Genomic DNA, 23,074 nt, shown 5'->3' on the forward strand with positions numbered 1-23,074 from the left:
GAATATTTTTTGAGCCGAGAACTTATGATAGCCGAGGGTATTAGAGGAATTCTGTGTTAAATTGAGGGTATAAGCGTAATTTCATATGCATTTTCTTTGCTCTTTTTCCCCCGGTCCTGCTTTAATATATAGAAGTAGATATAATAATAGATTACGCAGAATCAAGGTCTCTGAAAGAAGACAAACAAGTGCTCAGACCTCTGCTAAAACTTATGAAACTGAGAAATATTGTGGAAACTATGCGCGATACCTCATGAATACGTGGTCATCGACATCGGATTATCATACAATTGAAGGTATGGAACTTAAATGACTTTCAAGAAACTGAAGGAAATGAACATCTTACCTCAATGGAATAGTTGAAGCAGAATTTTGAGAATCCTCCTCTAGCAAATGCATTGGAACAAGTAGCACTCAACATCATAACTACTAGGATTGTTGCGATTGAAAACAAGCACATATAGGTTTGAGAAGAAAGGGCTTCTAAGAAGAGAGCCGAAGAAGATGTAGTCAATGCAAGAGCCAAGAGATCAAGGAAGAATTAGTTCAGACTAGAGGAACAATGAAATGGCTCCTTGCATTTACTTTTGAGTTCTGGAAATTGTAAGATATAATCCAGACTGTACTTAATATTATTTCCTGCTTTGAGTATTATGCTATTTCTTGTGTCAGTTGAGTTATCCTCTTATAGGATTTGCTTGTCGAACTCTAAAAAATCAATATGGGGAGATTGTATAACATAATGTAACCCATAATATAATAGAGATAACTCAACACAGTAAAGGATACAAACAGGTTGAAGATCCGGGACGAACAGACACAGACAATCCAGCTAACTGAAACGAACACCTGTCCACTGAAAGAGGTTCATTAATATATTCAAGCCTCAGTGAAGAATAAAGTTCAAGATGTTTCTGTTATCGAAAGTTGTCTGTCAATTTAGATTCAAAAACCAAAAGATTCCAGTATCCCTATACTGATTATTCGTAATCAGTTTATTGAAGCAACAATAACCAGGATGGACTGATCAAGTTATTGATCAAGAAAGGGTAAAAGATCAACTTCCGTATTAGTCGTTTGTGAGCCAGACCAATGCAATAAATGTCAATACGTACGAAATCGTTTGATGTATATATTCAACGGAGAATTGATCGAGTCAAGCAAAGTTGTTCCCAGAATAAATCAAGTCAAACGTTTTCAAACAAAGTCAAATCGAAAAGCGGCGCCAAAGATTCAAATTCAAATACTACACTATTATATATAAATATGCTTTATTTATTTGGCGCCACTAAATTTAATCTCTAAATATATTAGATTGGTGCTTGATAGAGAGGTATATATGTATATGTGTATTTGAAGCGCTTTTATTGTCTAAGTAAGGGGAGTGACGCCACATACATTCAATGTATAGGCACTATTGGAAGTTTAAGAAGTAATATGCTAAGTCAAGTGGAATTACTCCACCATGTACACTCTTTGGCGCCACTCAACACTTCCAACAGCCTTTCCCTTGTACTGGCGCCACTCATATGATGGATAAATCTTTCTAAGGTAAACTGGCACCACTACACTCCTTGTAGGGGCGCCACTTGCACTCCTGGCGCTACTAGACACCTCAGGTGCTACTAAAAGGTAAATCAGGCGCCATAAGAGTTAACCACGGAACCGCTTGGTATTTAACTTGGGATTACTCAATCTTGGAGCCACTCAAGTTAACCAAGGATCACTCGTTAACTAGGGATCACTTGGAGAGAACATGGATCACTTGGAGAGAACCGGGATCACTTGGAGAGAACCAGGATCACTTGCTAACCACCCTTGGTCAAAGTTGAAATCTATAAATAGAGCATTGTGTCTTAATTTGAAGACAACTACACACAATTATAAATGTCACACTTCACTTATACTCTTAAGAGCTGGGAAAGAAAATCTGTTAGACGAGCGTATTTGTGAGTTGTTGTAGTCTTGTAGCCAACCTTGTATTGGATTTGTAGCACCCCTCGAGAATTATATCTATAAAGATTATTCCCTGAACTTGCCGTGTCTATTTGATTACGATTGAAGACGAACACAATCTGAACTATTCCGCAATCAAACTGAAAAATTAATATTTGGTATAAGACGTATTCAACCCCCCTTTTACGTCCACTTAGGACTAACAGAATTTATTCCTAAAAAATATTATGAGCTCTACCTCTTTGTCTATTCTAAGAACATCTTCAACAAGGTTGACTAAAATTGATTGGATAAATTGGAGCTATAGGACATTGTGTATAAAAATTTGAACATGTCAAACATTGTACTTCGATGGTATTGAATATATTGGTTAACTATATTTTAAAAATAATATGTTATTAATAATTTAAGATGTTATAAATAGAACATATGACTTCAATATTATAATAATTGATGCGGATTTTTTTTACATGTATCTTACAGGCCCCGACAGAGGTTCGACAAATATAGTCGACATTACGAGCAATGTAGCATTGGAGTGTTTTTTTTTGCATAATTTATATATTTTTTTATTTATAGTATGTATTAATAATTTTCAGTTAGGGGTTCTAGATGGTTGGACATGCTCTTGTTAGATTGTATTTAATAATCTAATAATAATATCTGGGCATACAAATTAAAGATAATTATATTTATTATGTTTATTCTCTTTATTGGGCTAATTAAGTGGTCTAGAATAAAGAGCTCTTAAATCATCATATTTGGCATGGACTTTGTAATGTGTAATACCCAATAGTAAACCTTATTAGGGTTAATGAGGTCTAATAGGGCTACTATATAAAGAATAATATAGGGTTTTAGTCCCCAAATCTATTCCAACCTCTACTTCTCTATTCCCATCAGTTTGAGCGATATACGACTAAAGGCGAATCAAGTTTGTGAAAGATCAAGTCTCACAATCTGGTTGATATCTACAGCTATGGAATCAGGCACGCTTTTGATATACAGTTTTATTGTGACCTTGATAATGTCATATAAGATGATCCTTGGTTAGACATATTTAAATTTAAAAAGTGGCATCAGAGCCTATCTTTATATATGTTGAACACAATTACTTCATCTAACGAAAACTTGCACATAACATCAGTACAAAACACAAATTATTAAAGAAGGATCTTGCTATGTTATGACATAACGTTTAGGACATATCTCAAAAGTAAGACTTGAGATAGTGTGACATAAGGAATATATGAACCACTCCATTATACAGACCTTAATGTTTGTATTGAATGTAATAAGCAAAGATAGATAAACATAAAGAAATTTAATGCCAATAGGAATACCGAAGTCTTACAATCGATACATACTGATATATATGATCCATTTCCTACGGCTTCTTGGAATGGTCAACAGTATTTTATCACTTTTATAGACGATTATTCTCGTTATGAGTACTTATAATTAATATCTATATATTTAACAAATAACCGGTAAGTACAAACAACAACGAATTAGATTTCTAAGATATTCGTATCCAAATGCGAAATTTTCAACAAATTCATATTTGATTAAAATATAATAGGATTTTAAAATTCCAAATTGAGTTCAACGCTGTCTATTGACAAACAATTTAATTTTGTTGAACACGAACATAAACTTATTCAGTAATGATATGAGTAATGTAAAAATATAGTATAATCAATATTAATATATAAAATAATCGATATTTTATATTTCTTTAGGTATAGGGCTGTCAGTGGATCGAATTTAGATCGGATCAGGCATGATCCATATCCTGATCCATTTAATTAACTGTATTCGGATTGGATCGGATTTCAACCGGATTTTTTTGGACATGACCCATATCCTAATCCGCAGGATCACGAATTTTCGGATCGCAGCTCCGCTCTATATATATTTTGAAAAAAAGTTTTAAAAAAATCCATTTCTTTATATTTAGAACTTTTGGATCGCATGAAAATTCAAATATATATTGCAAAATTAAAATTAAAATATGAAGTAATATAAAAACACTATACACATTAATCTATCCTGAAATTTATAACATTACAGCTTCAAAGGAACGATTGGATATCCTAGCGGTTAATGGTTTATCCTCTGTTGTCCCAGGTCATGGGTTCGACTCTGACTCATCTAAAGAATATCTAAGAACAGATAATCATTCGTAAGACTATAAGCCACATTATTCAAAAAATGTATACAATGGAATGCAATCAATGCTTCCTGTTGGTTGAACAGGAACTAAGCAGGCTTAGCCAATCTTAATTCCCAACATTTAGTTTGTGGAGTGCAAGAATAAAAGAGTTTTATTATCCCAACTACTATGTGCAGAATGTGAATCCCTCTAAATTTTTTTAATATAGTATATTAGTTAAATATTATATATATAAATATAAATAAATAAATATAATTCGGATAAGATTATTTCCGAATCGAATCATATTAAATCCATATACTATACATATCGAATCAGATTTTTTTCAGATCAGATTTTTTCGGACCAAATTTTATTTTAGGTGATACATATCTGCTCCATTAGCTCCTGGATCGGACCGGATATCCGATCGATTGACAGCCCTAATTTGGTATGACGAATCTCAAAATTATAGTTGAAACATGAATATAATTTTTTCCAACACAATAATAACAATTGTTGAACCCCATAGTAAGCATGCGTTATACTAAATTATTACTTGGGATGAATCGAAGCGAGTGCGAATCGATAATCGTGGATGATTCGAGTCCAACAATTATAAATTTGACTCGATAAGTTTACTGAACAATTATTGTTCAAACATGAGTTTGTTACTGAATCGAGTCGAGGCAAGTTTCTTAATAATAGACTTGGTTCGACATATATACATGAATCATAAAAAATTAAAGAATAATATTTGAAAAAATGGATATAATTTATAATATTGGAAAAAATGGATAAGAATATAGTCAATAAATATATATTTTGAGATGGTGTAATTAATTATCCCAATTTAACAATTTTTAATATATATATATATATATATATATATATATATATATATATATATTTATAGAATTATCATGAAGTTATCTTTAATAAATCGTGATTGATAAACTTGTGATATAAAATTTACGTATTTATTAGAAAAAAACACATATATTCTAATATAAAATCATATGTATATTTATATAACATTTAATGAACATAACTTATATTTGTTGAATAGTACATGGATGAATCTGGGATGATAAAATAATCTGATTCGATAGATATCTAATCCGTTGTGACTTGATTGGATATTACTGAACCTGATATTCTGGATTTGGATATTATGCGTACTGAACTGAAATCTGATTCGAAATCCAAAACCCATTCCAAACCCTGTCCAAACCCGAAATCTGATCAAAACCAGATAACTTTAGTAAACATATAACAATTTATAAATGGTCGCGATCCACACCCATTGATAACTGTGAACGAATTTAGTGACCTATAGTTTTTGTACCTTCGGATGGATATCCAATGATTAGGATTATATCATTCAGTTTAATACGTCCGGCGCTTTTTGATTATTGTACGAGAAAAATGACCATGTATAGCGCTTAGCGCTTGACGTATTCTCATCCCGCGGTTAAAAAGCGCTGAACACATTAAAATTAATGTTATAATTCATTGCTGGGTTACCACCACATCCATGTATGGCTGTGGACCAGGTCCCTAATATAAATTGAAGACAAATAATATACATATGTCTATTTCATGATTTCATTATTACTTAATTTTTAAATCTTTTCATTCTTTTTTAATGTAAATAATTTATCATATTTTGGCTAATCTAAACATAAAACTAGTGGGTACCCAATATAAAAAATGTATATTAAACTAGTCTCTTCCTAGCTAATCAAAAAAAAAAATTCAAAAAAAAAAGTCCACTGCCACGTCATCAGTGATTTTTTTATTTTTGTTTTCGGCTAGCTAGGTGGAGACCTTAATGATATACATTTTTTGTGAAGGTGCCCCTGGCGGGGTCCTTCAAATAAATGAGATTTTGATAAATTAAAAAAGTTCCCACGAATCTCATTTTAAGAAAGTTCTCATTTGAGCACGTGCCTACATACATATATAAAATATTGTTTTTAATATTATTTATGCTAGTACGAGCATATTGGACTTTGCAACATTGTTTCAGAATTTAAATACCTAAAAATTCTGAATCAATGAATTTGAATTTATATTTAATTTTAACACCTAAAAGTATTAGATTTGATTTAGGTCGTTGTCGATTGCCATCCCGGAATGAGCTTATAAGTTTATTTTCTTAAAGATATAAGGACCGTTTTAGTTAATTTAAAATAAGTTTCTTCTTGCTTAAAGTAAAGAAGTGGAGTGGAAGTGAGAAGTAAATAAATTAATACACTATAAGCTGTGAGAGAGCTTCTTAAAAGTGTTTCTACTTATTTACACAAACAGGTCAAAAGAAGCAGAAGCCAAAAACAGTTTCTGCATTTGTCAAACAAACATCCCCATAAATTTTAAAAAGTTATACTCCCTCCGTCCCAGTCATTTGTATACAAATGGCTGGGACACGGAGACCAATAAATTATGTAAGAAATGAGTAAAGTTGGTTGAAAAGTAGGTAGAGTGGTGGGACCCATTAATATTTAATAATAGATTTGAGATAGTGGAGGAAAGTAGTGGGTGTAATAGTGTTTATATTATTATAGAATAGAGATAGTGAAGGAAAGTAGTTGGTGTAATGATATTTTATATTATAAAAGTTTACTATTTTTGGAATGTATACAATTGATGGGACGTCCTAAAAAGAAAACTGTATACAATTCACTGGGACGGAGGGAGTAAGTGTTAAAATTAGGAAAACTTGGCGCTAAAAACAGAAACACACAACACAATTCTACAAATGGTGAACTAAATCGTGTCCGAGTTATGCGTCACGTAGCTACGCACATAGTTTTATTACCTCAAAAGCTAAATATATTTCACCATCAGAAACGTTTATTCACAACTCACCACGATCCTCATTTAACAAATATCGAGTTTTTGTTACAGACATGCTTACAACATTGCAAGCAATTACAGACCCACGTAGCGTTCGACCAATTTCCTGAGAGAGTTAAAAATTCTTTACGAGTGTGTAAATTAGTACATTGTCAAACTTTGAAACTTGGGTATGGTTTAGCAGGGAAATTAGGAAATGCCCTTGTTAGTTTCTATGCGAAATGTGGCAATTTGGAGTTTGCCGAGAAGGCGTTTTTGCGGGTTGTGAATAGAGATACATTGGCTTGGAACTCGATTTTGTCGATGTATTCGAGGCGGGGAATGGTGGAAGATATTGTGTGCTCTTTTGGGTCAATGTGGAATTGTGGGATGGTGCCTGATCAGTTCACTTTTGCTATTGTTTTTTCGGGGTGTGGTAGATTAGGGAATGTGGAGTTGGGAAAGCAAGTGCATTGTAATGTTGTTAAGATGGGGTATGAGTTTAGTCAGTTTTGTGAAGGTTCTTTGATTGATATGTATGCGAAATGTGGTTGTGTTGTTGATGCACGGAGAATATTTGATGGTGCTGTTGACCCTGATACGGTTTCTTGGACTGCGATGATTGCAGGGTATGTTCAAAGTGGTTATCCTGATGAGGCATTGAGTGTATTTGACGATATGCAGAAATTGGGTCGTGAACCAGATCAGGTGGCGTTTGTTACTATTATCAATGCATGCATGAGCTTAGGAAGGATTGATGAAGCTTGCCGCCTTTTTGGCATGATGCCTAACCGGAATGATATCTCGTGGAATGTGATGATTTCAGGACATGCTAAAAGAGGTTACGAGGTAGAAGCTGTTACATATTTTAGAAATATGACAATATCTTGTATAAAACCCACAAGGTCAACCTTAGGAAGTGTTTTGAGTGCAATTGCGAACTTGTCGAATCTTGACCATGGTATGCAAGTTCATCCTCTGGCAACCAAACTGGGGCTGGATTCTAATGTTTTTGTGGGGAGTTCGATGATTAATATGTATGCAAAGTGCCGTAAAATGGAAGATGCAAGAGAGATATTTGACTCATTGGATGATAAAAATATAGTATTGTGGAATGCAATGCTTGGAGGTTATGTTCAAAATGGATATGTTTATGAAGTCGTGGAGTTGTTCATGAAGATGAGGAATTATGGTTTTCAAGCTGATGAGTTTACATATACTAGCATTCTTAGTGCATGTGCCATGTTGAAAAATATGAGACTGGGATGTCAGTTACATTCACTTATTATTAAGAACAAGTTGGGATCAAGCTTATATGCAGGAAATGCGTTAGTAGATATGTATGCAAAAACGAGTGCTCTAAATGATGCCAGAAAACAGTTTGAACTCATAAGAAACCGAGACCATGTTTCCTGGAATTCAATCATTGTGGGATATGTGCAAAATGAAGAGGAAGAAGAGGCTTTCAACTTGTTCTGGAAAATGAGGTCAGCAGGGGTTTCTCCTGATGAGGGGTCATTGGCTAGCATACTCAGTGCTTGCTCGAATATTCAGTCATATGAGAGAGGTGTGCAGATGCATTGTTTCCTGATCAAGTATGGACTAGAAACAAGTCTATTTGCTGGGAGCTCTCTTATTGACATGTACGTGAAGTGTGAGGAGACAATGGCTGCACATAAAGTTTACTCGCGGATGACTGAGAGAAGTGTTGTCTCTTTGAATGCCTTAATTTCAGGATATGCTCAAACAAATATTGAGGAAGCTGTTCGTATATTGTACACTATGCTAGATCAAGAACTGAAACCATCAGAAGTCACCTTTGCTTGTCTTTTGGATGCATGCAATGGACCTTCGAAGCTGCACTTTGGGAAGCAAATACATAATGCAATCATAAAGGTTGGCCATTCTTACGGGGATGAATACTTGGCTGTCTCTCTTTTAAGTATGTATATTAACTCCCAGGAAAAGGCAGATGCAGCTCGTCTGTTTTCAGAATTACCCAGTCCAAAGAGTACAGTTCTATGGACTGTTGCTATATCAGGGTACACCCAAAATGATTCTAGTGAGGAGGCGTTACTCTTATTCTATGAAATGCGTCATCATAATAGTATGCCAGACCAAGCAACATTTGTTAGTATCCTCAGAGCATGTGCAGTTTCTGTTTCTTTGAGTAATGGCAGAGAGATCCATTCTCTTGTATTTCATACTGGATTTGACTTGGATGAATTGACATGTAGTGCCCTCGTAGACATGTATGCAAAATGCGGAGATATCACAAGTTCAGCACAAGTTTTTGGTGAAATGCTCAGCAAGAGAGATGTTATTTCATGGAACTCTATGATTGTGGGATTTGCAAAGTATGGGCATGCTGAAAATGCGTTGGAAACTTTCTATGAGATGAAACAGGCTAATATAAAACCCGATGAAGTCACATTTCTCGGGGTCCTTGGTGCCTGTAGTCATGCAGGTTGGGTATCTGAAGGTCGCAGGATCTTTGACACGATGACCGACTATTACAAGATTAAGCCACGAGTAGATCATTGTGCTTGCATGATTGATCTCCTTGGGCGATGTGGGCTTCTGGAAGAATCGGAGGCCTTAATTGAGAAACTAGAGTTTCAAAACGAGCCAATGATATGGGCCGCATATCTTGGCTCTTGCAAATTACATGGGGATGACATAAGAGGAAAACTCGCCGCTGAGAAACTCTTTGAGTTGGAACCACAAAGTTCTTCCGCCTATGTTCTGCTTTCAAATATATATGCTGCCTCAGGTAATTGGGATGGGGTCAATTTAGTGAGGAGAGATATGAAAGAAAAGCAGGTAAGAAAGTTTCCCGGATGTAGTTGGATTGCATTGGGGAAGAAAACAAATTTATTTCTTGCGGGAGATGATTGTCATCCTGATTCGGATAAAATACACGAGTTTCTGAAGGATTTGACAGCAATGATGAAAGAAGATAGTTATGCTGCTGAGGTTGGATCTTGTATGCAGATTGAAGGCGAAAACTCTAGCTCTACTCTCATGTGAGAAGAAACAGCCTATGAAGAGAATAGTTAACATACCGGAATGTTGTGCTTTCTATTTCAAAATCAATCCTGTAAAAAGGCTGGGCTTCTAATACGTATATTTTTAAACCTGGAAAGCAAATGCATGCAAACCAAGAAAATGTTTACTAAAAATATACGTAAAGATGTGAAGTTGAAGTGATACTTGATTTACAAGTTTCACATGATAGCGATATCTAGATTCACGGATCTTTAACAAAATATATCTATCTTTGATATCCTTTCCTAGTACCTGTTCTCTTTACCTGTTGGAGGCAGGAGTCCAGTTCCGAGACTTGGTTGTTGAGGACAATTTTTCATCAGGCATCTGCCTTTTTTTTTTTTTCTTTCTGAAAAAGTGAGTTAGGAATCGGGATTTGAGCTGGTGGAGATGTACGCAGTAGTTGTACTGAAGCTATGATTTAGCCATAGACATGGTGAACAGAATGTAGACACTTGACCGCTATCATGCCAAAGACGACCTTGCGGCAAATGAAGAAATATGCAGGTATATGGAGGTGGATGTAAAAAAGCAGCAGTTTGTTTTATTCTTGTCTTTAAGCTGTACTCTGTAGTCGACCCTGATCATATGCCTCTTAAGCTGGGGGCTCTGATACTGTATAGGCTACTTATTCTTCTCCAGGGTTCTCTCAGCACTACTGCTAGTGGTATATTTTTGACTTATGGTAGACTCGAACCATTGCATTCGTTAGTCTTTTACTCTTGATTTAGCTAAACCAGGAAACCAGTAAATTTTGATTAAATATTTCAAAGTACAAAAGTAGGAAAAATTCTCATTCATAGACTGTCACTTAAAGCAACACTCACTTTGGCGTATTTATCATCTGTTGTAAAATCTTTTCATAACGGCTTTTTCCCCCAACTTTTTCTCTCATATTGATATGTTGTTATGTGATTATTTTCAATGATAGCACTAATATAAATCCCGAAAAATCCAATTTTGAGGAAAATAGTATCATTAAAAAAAGTCAAAATCACATGGAGATGGTTAAAGATTTTCAAAATTTTTATTTGCTCTTTCGTGATCTCGGGATTAAGTGAGATTTGTTTATACAACTCAGAATATATAAACAAATACAAAAAGAGAAATGAATATGTAATAGAATTAGTGTTCTTAAAATCCCGTTTATTTCTTTAAAAAAACTTCACCGATTACATTTTGATTTCACAAACCCGATTTATCCAAAAATCTTCGATAAACACTCTATAAATCTTCAATCGGCAGGTCAATCGATTAAATCCTGTTACCGATATCTACAAACATGCATGGAATATATGAACAAATATAAGAGGGGTGAACATCATATAGAAAACACAATGTAAGGGAAAAAGTTAAAACAGAAGGAAAATAAGAGTGTTGTCTAATGTAACGAATGACAACAAATCTTAACATGCGAGACAAGTCTGTGGAAACTTAAAAGCATACTCTTACTGCAACACAATCAAACTCTCACTGTAAATAAGCTCCAAGAAACACCCACATATTCAACATCTAACCAATCTTCATTTTCTCACAAAACAATCAAATGGCCATTTCAACCGTCGTAGTAGTTGTATTTGTATCACTGGTAGGCCTTTGCCTCCTTGCATTTGTTCCGTTTGCAGTATTTTGCTTCCTCAAGTGCAGGAAGAAGAAAACAAGTCAAGAAGCTGATCACGTACACGTAGATGAACATATGAATATCAAGGAGAAGATCGTACAAGGACCTCTCGGAGGGAAAGCTGTGGTTGTAACAATAGAGGATGATGTTCATGTCGAAGAAGAGATGCGGAAAAATGAACAGATTGCACAGGCAATGCACATGAAATCAGCAGGTGCAGAGTCATCTTTCAGCTCAGGTCATCATCAGGTCTGAGTAGTTAAAACGATTGGAAGATTTGTGTACATTTATGTTTATTGGGAATGTATCATATGCTAAGTTAACATTTTCAGTTTCAGACATAAATGTTGTAATAAAAAGTAATGAATAACATCTATTTTCTGTTATTCACAAACCATCTGAAATTATGAGCACCGTTGAATATTTATATAAATCATCTAAAACATTACGCTTGTTTAGCCAAAATGGCCATGTCTAATATTTTGACCTCAAGATTATCATCAAGCTTCACAATTCCATCAGTCCCATCTACACCAATAAGCTTCCCTGTTGCCCCTTGATGAATGCCACCCATGATCTTTATTTTGTCCGACTTCCTTGGAACCACCACTTCAACTTCATCAGGGAAAACAGTAACTGCCTCTCCGCTGCCACTCGGGCCCAGAACCACCTTACAGGAACCATCCTGCAAGCACATGCACCGATGCTTTGTTAGGTTTTGCAAGAATGATAAATTTTAAATAGAAACTTGATAAGAAGAGTAAGCAATCGCCAGTGTAAGAATTACTGACAACTAAAAATTCATAATATGCTTATTACCAGTAAAAAAATGTTCCAAATCATTCACATGGAATATTATTATCTACTCCCTCCGTCCTTTTTTATCTGTCCATTTTGGAAAAAAAAACACATACCAAGGAATAATTGATTGTATGAACTTTTTCATTAAATACCTCTAATTAATATCTTGAAAATGGTGGAATACCCCTACTTTATGTCTTGAAAACATGAATTCAACCAAATTTTAAATAAGTCAAGCCTTGAAAATTGAAATTATGGAGATATATTTGAAAAACTATCATTAAATTAGTTTTGAAAGTATAAATGGACAGATAAATAGGGACAAATTTTTACTTCCAAAGTGGACAGATAAATAGGGACGGAGGGAGTACATCTCTTGGTCTTATTCATCTTATAATATTTTAAGTAATTTATCTATATTGCTTTCTTTAGTCTTTGGTCTGATTTCAGTGTTCTTAATTCATCCTCAAATGGATCTCATTTTGCTTCATGAGATACTGCTGTAGTGCTTGAAGTTTAAATCCATAATCCCTTTCAGACTTTCACTGAATAATAATCCACAACAAAATAACCAGTTGAAGGCACTTGTTAGTACAAGAAAAAGGAAAAAGAGATTTGATATGAGCGTTGGTGTTGATTTTGAAGACGATTCAAATATAAACATTAAAACGATTCAAATATAAACATTAAAATTATACTGCATATACAACGTAATAATATAAGAGATGCTGCTACACAATATATTCGTTGATATTTTTGCATTCATTGAAAGGAACCACCTATATCCAACTTCATATTGTTATTTTCACAGTAATCCTTAAGCATAGGATTGTAATTTAAAACCTAAAAAATTGTGATGTAAGCATGTACTGGAAGAGGTGCGTAATATTATACACAGTAACAACACATCATTTTGTATCATAACCAAAACAAGGACTAATAATTAATAGATCACATGAAAAGCCCATACCGAAAGCAGCTCTCGAACAACTCCTAGTGAAGTTTCATCAGCCAACCTCCGTACATTGACCAATATATTGGGCAAAATACGAGGGCCTTCCTGGTCGCCACCTGCCATATTTAACCTTTATAAACAATCTTGCACTTCCGACTATAAGAAAGTACATTTTACAGTACGTTCGGATTTACACAGGTAAACTAATTCGACTATATCCATGTCATTCTGATAGAGAGATTTCTTTACCAGTGCAGGGGCCTCTTTGTTTAACCTTACAAGTATTTATTAGCCAAAATAAGTTTAAAAGTGAGTCGGGGAGGGAGGGAGGGAGGGAGGGAGATCACCTAACACAGGCGACAACAGATTCAAACCACCACCTCCAGGTGTCATCGGTTGCCCACCAGGTGTACCAGGTAGGTATGCTGAACTTGGTGTCATAGGTGGTTGACCGCCTGGAGTTGACGGCAAGTATGGGCTTGGGGCATTGGCTGCAATGACATGTGAAAATAAATAAAAAAATATGAAGCGGAGTCACTTTCTTAAGCTTTATTACACCAAGTGAATAATCAGGCAATCTTATCTGATTACCATATGATAAGCTGCTTTCCCTTGGGGTTCCAGCTTCAGTATAACTGCCACTCGGAGTGTTGGCCCAACTTGAACCAGGTGTAGGTGCTTCATATGTTTTTGAAGGACTTCCTGGCTGTACATATAGCATGCACCGGGGGTATTACTGCTTAATGACAATTTAAAGAAAATTTCACTAATCTAACCACTGAATAATTAAACAAAAAACCTGATAGTGCGGACTTGTTCCCCAAGAAGCAGGATTTCCTTCTTCCCAATTATCCCTATTGTGTTTTAATACCAATCAGCAATTATTAGTAGAAAAAAAAAAAGACTTAAATTCTTTCACCGTTCACACAATAACATGGGCAAATATACGTGTAAGAGAATTACTTTAATGTATATCTATACATGAACATTAGAATTTGAAGGCACTAACAGAATTCAGAACTACAACCCTCATTTTCATCATTATCAGCCAGTAAAGCAATGAGTAGCTACTCAATTCTCCTTATTTCTAAACATCTACCTATCTTCTCTTTATTTGATTATCCTAATGTGTCTCACTAATCACTTCATTCAGTAACATAATCCTGACAATGAACTCTGTCCATACCATGCCAGCGTCTAGAAATTTATTATGAAAATCATAATGTAAATATGTCGCAAGAAATCAAGTACAAACCGTGGTGGACTCATTGGTGTGTAGGGATTCCAAGCTCTATCTCTCATTGGGGTCCTCATACCATCATGTATAGGTGTAACTGAGACCAAATTATATATGACGAAGTATACATTAGGAAATGATTCAAAATTCTTATTAAAAAAATATAATTGCAAACAGAATCAAACCTCCAGAATCTCTCATCGGAGTCATGTAAGGATGCATTGGTGTTCGTGAGGGATGCATAGGTGTCTCGCTCCCAGCACCATACCGTGGTGGTTCGCTGATAAATCATAATCAATAATAATTATAAACCTATACATTTTAAGAAATAATAACAAAGATGGGCTTTCATGTACCGGGGCGTCGAAGAAGTCACGATATCAACAATTGCATCACGATTAACTGCACATATAAACCGAGATATTAATTCCAAGAGCACAAGATAACCAAGCAAAACAAAATTTAATCTAGTAAGTATTAGTAACTAGCCTGTTACAATCTTCATTTGAGCCTCTAATTCAACGAGGACTGTTTGTCCTTTAACCTCCTTAATAATTCCTTTGCACCCCTTGAAGCTACCCACGTGAACTTTTATGGTAGTACCAATTAGAGACTGATGCCCTCGTCCACGACCAAACCTACCCCCAGCTGCAGAATAAAGTATTTTTTAGTAACAACTATCTACCAGCTTAATAATTGAAGATACACAAAAGCTATAGATAGGGCACCGCTCAACCGCAACAGTTCTGGCACCAATTTATATGAATTTAATTTCAATGCTAAGGAAAATATAGCAACATACAGTTCATCTGGTGGCCACCTCTAGGCATTTTACAAGGTGATTGCGGAACAAAGTGGTGAGTTTTAGGTGCAAATCTCGACGCTGGGTTCCCCTACAAACATGATATTAGAAAATAAGAACTAAACAACATACTCAAATATAGCTTACTGTAGATTTTATTGTCAACTAAACTTATAAGTTGCATACATTTCTATCGACATTTGCGCGTCCCCCCAACTACCATACAAGATTGGGACTTAGCAAAAAAATATAACCAGCATGCTCAAGATGGTGACGATCATATATAAACAAGATGCCTTTATAAATATGTTCAACAGGTCCTTGCTTCCCCTGCACAGAAGCAAAACTATGAGCATCAAAGGAAATTAGACATAGTATGACTATATATGTACAGGACTTGAGTCCGCTGTCTCACTTCAAAAGGTCCATCAAGAATTTTCACGATATCTTTAACTGCTATTATGTTTCTTGACGGATCCAGTGCTGAATTCTTTCTTTCAATCTTGTACTTGATATCTCTGAGTCTAACTAGTACAATTTTAGGTCTATGATACCCTCCCTTGAGAACCTGAAAATTTATAAATTATATACAAGAGCATTCTATCCCTCGTATACTTCCAGTACCTTTACATTATAATATGGTCACCTGAAAAGTTTCATTATCAACACGTATGATCACACCGAAGCTCATGTCACTGCAGGAAGATAAAATCGATATTTAAGCACTGTTTATGAATTAAATTTCATATTTTTTTTCTTTGTTGCAATATCTTACCCCAGCATCACTGGATCATGAAGCTCATAGTCTCCAATTCTGGTTTTACCCGATGTGACTTCAGAACTTGCCACGACATTATCAGAGAATACTTGAATCTGTAATTGAACTATATTGTTAAGTATCTCATTATTCATTCATAGGCAAAAGGACAACAATTAACAACAAATACCAATCGGACAATATCTAACACGTACCACTTCTTTAGTTGTGTCTGACACTATGTTGACCAGATGCCTCTCAACTGTCACAACCATGCCAGTGGCACCTTCAGTTGCACCAGATACAACCTTTACATGATTACCAGGTTGGAAGTACTTGCATAGTTCCTTTTCACTAACAGCTAGTGTTTTCTTCAAAATTAGAGATGTAGATCAATGACTCTGAACCCTCTAATATGATAAACTCATACTCAATTGTAAATACATGCCTATGGGCCATTTTTTATCTTTGTGCTAAAAACATATATTAAAATTAAATTTGTTTGAATAAAGATGTTCTGTTTTATCTATACCGGAAGTCCTTCGTCATATGGTTTGATATGAACGGTGCCTTCGTCAACTTTTTCAACCACCCCCTTCAAATTTTTGAGATCACCTTTTACAATTATAACTCTGTCCAGAGCCGTGCCTGAGATTTTATGTGCCCTGTACAAAATTTTAGACAGATGCCCTATAATTAAAATAAAATAATAAAGTAAATAAAATACAAAAATTAACTAAATATCTTCTTTTATATTATAATTTAAATATATCGAAAATCAAGAGATAAATTACAAGTACATAATTAATAAGATGTAATCATTATAAACAAAAAAACAATGACATAAACCTAATTTATATGTAAACCTATTTAAATTTTATATAAATATATAATTTAATCAATGTAATTTTATAAGTTAATATTTTTCATTTAATATGTAAACATTGCATGTAGTTATAAAATAAAATAAATTAATCACCTATGAACTGAATTACTAAAAAAATGATAAAATGTAGAAGTTGTCTACAAAACCCTAGTGTTCACGGTTGTATTATATTTTAATGAAATAAGTAAGACTAGCAGTCTATATTAAATTATTACGATTAATTTTAATCTTTAAGATCAATATAACATGTTTTAAGTTTACTTATAACTAGCTTATAACCCGTGCAATGCACGGGCGGTTAATATATTTGTTATTTTATTGTATATATTATAAATTTAATTAATTTTATAATATGTTTTAGTTAAAAAATTAAATACTATATTACTCGATGTTATTGAGAATATTGAGTTTTTTTAGTTAGAAAATATAAAAAGATAATATTTTAGTTAAAAGGAACAATTGGTTATATAAATAGACCCGTATCTCGGCCCACATATCGACCGACTGACCAAACTTTTAATGTTTCGGTATTATTGTGATGTCAATAGAGTATTTAAAAATATTTTAATTTTAGTTGAAAAATATTATCCATAATTTATTTATAATTATATATAATAATGTTATCTTTTTATATTATGTTGCCCGTATTATTTTAGAAGATCAGCGTTTTAGTTTGAAAACCTAAAAAGATGATGTGTTTTAGTTAAAAAATGTAATTGATATGTTGCTCGGTGTTAATTTAGAAGATTGAGTTGTTTTGGTTAGAACATATTGAAAAGATAATATGTTTGGGTTAAAAAGGATAATTGATTGTATAGATAGGCCCATAATTCGGCCCAAGTACCGACCGACCAAACTTTTAATGTTTATTATAATTTAAAGAGGCGCATGAAACCAAATACCGACCCATCGTACTAACCTAAATTTAATGTTTCGGTTTAATAGATAATAAAAATATACTATAACATGTTATAAATTCAAGAGCTCCGTGAGTCGAATACCAACCGATCAGCGTTTTAGTTTGAAAACCTAAAAAGATGATGTGTTTTAGTTAAAAAATGTAATTGATATGTTGCTCGGTGTTAATTTAGAATATTGAGTTGTTTTGGTTAGAACATATTGAAAAGATAATATGTTTGGGTTAAAAAGGATAATTGATTGTATAGATAGGCCCATAATTCGGCCCAAGTACCGAACGACCAAACTTTTAATGTTTATTATAATTTAAAGAGGCACATGAAACCAAATACCGACCCATCGTACTAACCTAAATTTAATGTTTCGGTTTAATAGATAATAAAAATATACTATAACATGTTATAAATTCAAGAGCTCCGTGAGTCGAATACCAACCGATTCACCAAATTCAACTAACTGACCTACCAAGTGAACTTTTTATTCTTGACTTTAATAGTGTAATAATATATAGTATATGATAGATTTGTAATATTTCTTTTAATGTAAGATCATTAGAGTATTTAAAAATAATGTTATTAATGTAGTTCGGTTGAATAATATCACATGTTATTTATTAATAATTATATTTAATGATATTATATTTTTATATATATGGCGCCCATGTTAATTGTAAAAACTCGGTTTTTTTAGTTAGAAAATCTAAAAAAGATAATGCGTTTTGGTTAAAAAGGCAATTACTATGTTGCCCGATATTATTTTAGAAGATCGAGTTTTTTTAGCTAAAAAATATATAAAAGATAATTTATTTTAGTTAAAAAGAATAATTGGTTATATATATAGAATTATAGATAGACCCGTAATTCGGCCCAAGTACCAACCGCCCGACCAATATAATAATACTCCTTCTATTTTTTATTATTTGACGTTTAGACTTTTGGCACACATCTTTACGTATAAATATGTCGCCCATGTATGTATTAATAAAAAATTAATTATTTAGTTGGAAAATTTATAAAAAGATAATATATTTTAGTTAAAAAAAGTACTTACCATGTTTCTCGTGTTATTTTAGAAAATTGAGTTTTTTAGTCAGAAATATAAAAAAAGTAATATATTTCAATTAAAAGGATTAATTGTTTATATAGATAGGTCCGTACTTTGGCCCAAATTAAAAAAAATAATTGGATATATAGATAGGCTCAGAATAATTGGTTATATAGATAGGCTCGTATTTTGGCCCAAGTACTGACCTACCAAACTTTTATAATATGTTATGAATTAGAGAGGTTCGGGGGTCGAATACCAACCGGCTCGCCAAACTCGACCGACCGACCAACTGAACTTTTCCTATTTCGACTTTAGTGATATAATAATATAAGTATAGTATAGATTTATAACATTACTTTTAAAGTGAGTAATGTTAATGTATTTTAATTGAAAAATATCACCGGTTATTTATTAATAATCATATATAATAATATTATAATTTTATGTATGTGTCGCCCGTGTTAATTGTAGAATATCTGTCTTTTTAAGTTAGAAAATCTAAAAAAGATAATGTGTTTTAGTTAGAAAGGTAATTACTATGTTTCTCTATGTTATTTTAGAAGATTAAGTTATTTTAGCTAGAAAATATAAAAAAAATAATTTATATTAGTTAAAAAGAATAATTTGTTATATATTATAATTATAATTATTTAAAAACAAAAAAATAAACAGGAAAAGGTTGCCTCAATCCGAAAGAAACCGGAAGAAGTAGTTGCGTAGTAAAAACCAAACACAGCCTAAAAAGTGTAATTTACAGAGAACAAAGCGAAGCTATTTGCAAGGTCATGTATTTGTTTTATGTTTGGACTTCTTTGTATATTTGGACTTGTCTATATTTTAAAGCCCACTAATTATAAAAATTCGTGTAAAAGCCCGCGTACCGACCGACCAAACTTTTAATGTTTCGGCTTTAATAGTATAGTATAGATTATAATCGATAAATAGTTAGCGTGTATTATTTTTTAAACTTTATTCTATCTGCACTTTTCTTTTTTGAAATGAAATTATAATTACTTTTTTTTCCAAGACTATATATTATGTGTATAAGGCACTAAAAAATGGGCCCTTCAAAATTTTGGGCCCTGTTCCGTTGAACACTTGGAACACCCTCAGGCACGGCTCTGACTCTGTCACCCTTCATAAAATGACCTTTCTTTAGATTTGCAAATAAGGTCGACAAACCAGCCATATCATCATCCCCATTTTCATCTGGTTGCCGAAATTTCTCAAGTTCATCAAAACTTGGTTGAATACTCGAGGTAGTTATACATTTCACTGATACAGTTTTGTATAAGAAACCTTCTTTAAACATCATGCCATTGATGTTTTCAAAATAGTCACCAGTCATTGGATCTCGCCTGCGCTCTACATGAATATGCATTTCTCTGTAGACAAAAGATAGCATTTTAAATATACAAAACTTGAGTAAAACCTGTGAGTTACTACTATGACTAACAGCAGTAAACTAACCTAGCTTCATCAACATTCATGAACCGTGGTGGAGGAGTAAACGTTTTCTTTTTTGGAACTTCTCTATTTTCCTAGAAAAGAAAAAAAAAACAATTGCTATATTATAACTACCAGGAACGACTTAGGGAAACATTTTCTAAAAAATTGAAATAATATATAAAAACATGTTTAAATTGGTAGTTTTTCAACACAGAAAATTTGAAGACAACATTTTCCAATCTACAACAACACGTTAAACAAATTAACAAAACAGCATATTGATGAAATTCATAGTTCTCCAGAGAAACTAGAAAATACTTTTTTTGAATTTAAGAAACTGGGAAACCTGTCACGGAGTTTAAGGAGCCATGTATCCATGTAGGTTGAACAAGTTACCTTCATATTGACTGTTATTTTAAGAAACGAACACAAGCTATCTCAGTCCTAAATATTCAATGATAAATGCCCTACCAATAGAAGCCTTTTGATCTGATCTTTTCCAATTAAACAAGGCTTTAACGTATGCTATTAATCTATCGAGTGACTGAAAGATTATTTAATTTATTATAAAAAATGGAAAGCACACACACCAATTTGTTTGCCAGAGCCTGTAGGTCGATCCTCGGAATTAATTTCACAGTAACCCTTTGCCGCACATTGTCCACTTCCACAACCTATGACCCAGAGAGTAAGCATACTATAGGTTATGGTAAAAAAAATAACAGTAACTATATAAAGGAAGGGCAGGGATGTTACTGGTACCTTTGCAAGGTCGCCCTTGTATGTACCAATCTTCATTCTAACCCAAGTGTCCTTAGAAAGTTCAATCGCTTTGCTTCTAACAGAAAGGACATCTGTCATCTCTTTGATGGGAACAAGAAGGATCTTACTACCAGTAAAAATATTGCGCATACCCTTGCAAGCCTGCAATGGGATGAATTTATTAAAAATTAGTTCATAATTATCATAAGGCCCCTAATACACTTCTGTACATACTGACATCGACCACTAGCAGCCTACCTCTGTAACATGCGCTTCTTTATCTACTTCAATATATATGTAATTTTTCAGGTGATCAAGTGCTATGGCAGATCTAATTTGCAAGTCAGGTCCTCTATCAATGCACTTTTGCATTAGACATACAGCTACCTCCCGCTCATGTCCAATCTAAGTAACCATAAACATAGACATCAATGAAACCATCATGCTGCAATGCATCATTTTAACCTGAAAATCATACAACCTTGTTAATCATACCGCACATTTAACCATCCATAACTTCGGGTCCCTGACAGATGGCAACAATGCTTGCTGCTCTACTTCCGTGGCCTCCTCATCGTATTCTGCCTGACTGGCCCTCGCATACCTTGCCTTAAGCTTTTCCATAATAGTATCAAGATCTTCTTGGTCATCCTCGCGGGGTAACAAAGGACGACGTTGTACCTGTCTAGAGTCCTCATCATACGGTAGATCAGTTCCATTATCCACAATGAAACCTATATATATATATATATATATTTATATATATTATTCGCCAACAATTAACAATAAGAAACAAAAACTTAAAAACACAAGGACACCTATCTTATTCTATACATACCTATCGACAACTTAATTCTATAGCCTCTCTACAACAATATTAAACTTCCCTTCTTTTCGAAACAATCCATATATACCACCATAAATCATGCATCGATTACAATCAATCAGTATCTAGCTAGCACTCGAGTCGAATCAAATAGCCATAATCCCTTATCAATTTCACCTAATTTAATTAGTAGCTAGGGTTAGATTAATTACGAATCCTTTAGTTATATTCGGGATCACATAAATAAATCCTACTCACTCACCAATCCAACCCTAGCTACCAATAAATCATGAAACTGAACCACATTGTGCATATAAATATAAAACAAGTCGGAAAAAGAAGCCTAACCATCATCATCAGGCCCCTCATCCTCAACTTCATCATCACTATCCACATCAGCATAAATGTCCAAAAAATCTTCCAAACCGGCATTCTTCTTCTTTTTCTTTTTCTTTTTCTTTGCACCGCCTTTACCGCGATCACCTCTCTTTCTTGCTTTGCCCTCATACTCCTCATCCTCATCATCATCATATTCTTCTTCTTCCTCCTCCTCATCATATCCATCTTCATCATCATCTTCCTCCGCTGCATCATCGATAAAATGTGATCGCGGACGCTTACGACTCGATTTGTGATCGTCGTACTCTTCTCCTTCTTCTTCCTCCCCCTCTTCGGGCTCAAGATCATCATTGTCATTGTCATCATCGTCGTGTCGCCGAGACATGATTCAATCACCAAGGTGGGTTTACGTGTAATGTGCACGAAGAAAGAAAATAGGAGTAGGTTAGGTTAGGGCACGTATAATATTAAACCCTAGCGTACCTGTTAATTAAATTTGAGGAATCAGAGAAATAAAATTTCATAGTATGGGGAGCGTCATTTGCGTTTTTGTATCAGGATGTGATGGAGGGAGTTTCGGTCTCGGATCACTCGTGGGCCTTGATACGTTCTCGAATTAATTTCGAGATTTGACTTCAAATTTTATTTGATAATTTTAAGTAAATTTTAGATATTTT

General features: G+C 33.9%; 1 protein-coding gene and 1 pseudogene across 1 annotated transcript; one reads left to right on the plus strand and one right to left on the minus strand.

Moving 5' to 3' along the window:
• Positions 1–6,802: 6,802 nt before the first annotated feature.
• LOC108210970 (pentatricopeptide repeat-containing protein At3g09040, mitochondrial) lies at positions 6,803–10,797 on the plus strand. Its single transcript, XM_017382439.2, has one exon. It carries the CDS (start codon positions 6,899–6,901, stop codon positions 9,977–9,979), a length of 3,081 nt encoding a protein of 1,026 aa, XP_017237928.1. The 5' UTR covers positions 6,803–6,898; the 3' UTR covers positions 9,980–10,797.
• Positions 10,798–11,536: 739 nt separating this feature from the next.
• On the minus strand, positions 11,537–22,782 carry LOC108198915 (putative transcription elongation factor SPT5 homolog 1; annotated as a pseudogene).
• Between the last annotated feature and the right edge of the window lie 292 nt (positions 22,783–23,074).

This window comes from Daucus carota, chromosome 1 (assembly GCF_001625215.2).
Source record: "Daucus carota subsp. sativus chromosome 1, DH1 v3.0, whole genome shotgun sequence".
NCBI lineage: Eukaryota > Viridiplantae > Streptophyta > Magnoliopsida > Apiales > Apiaceae > Daucus > Daucus carota.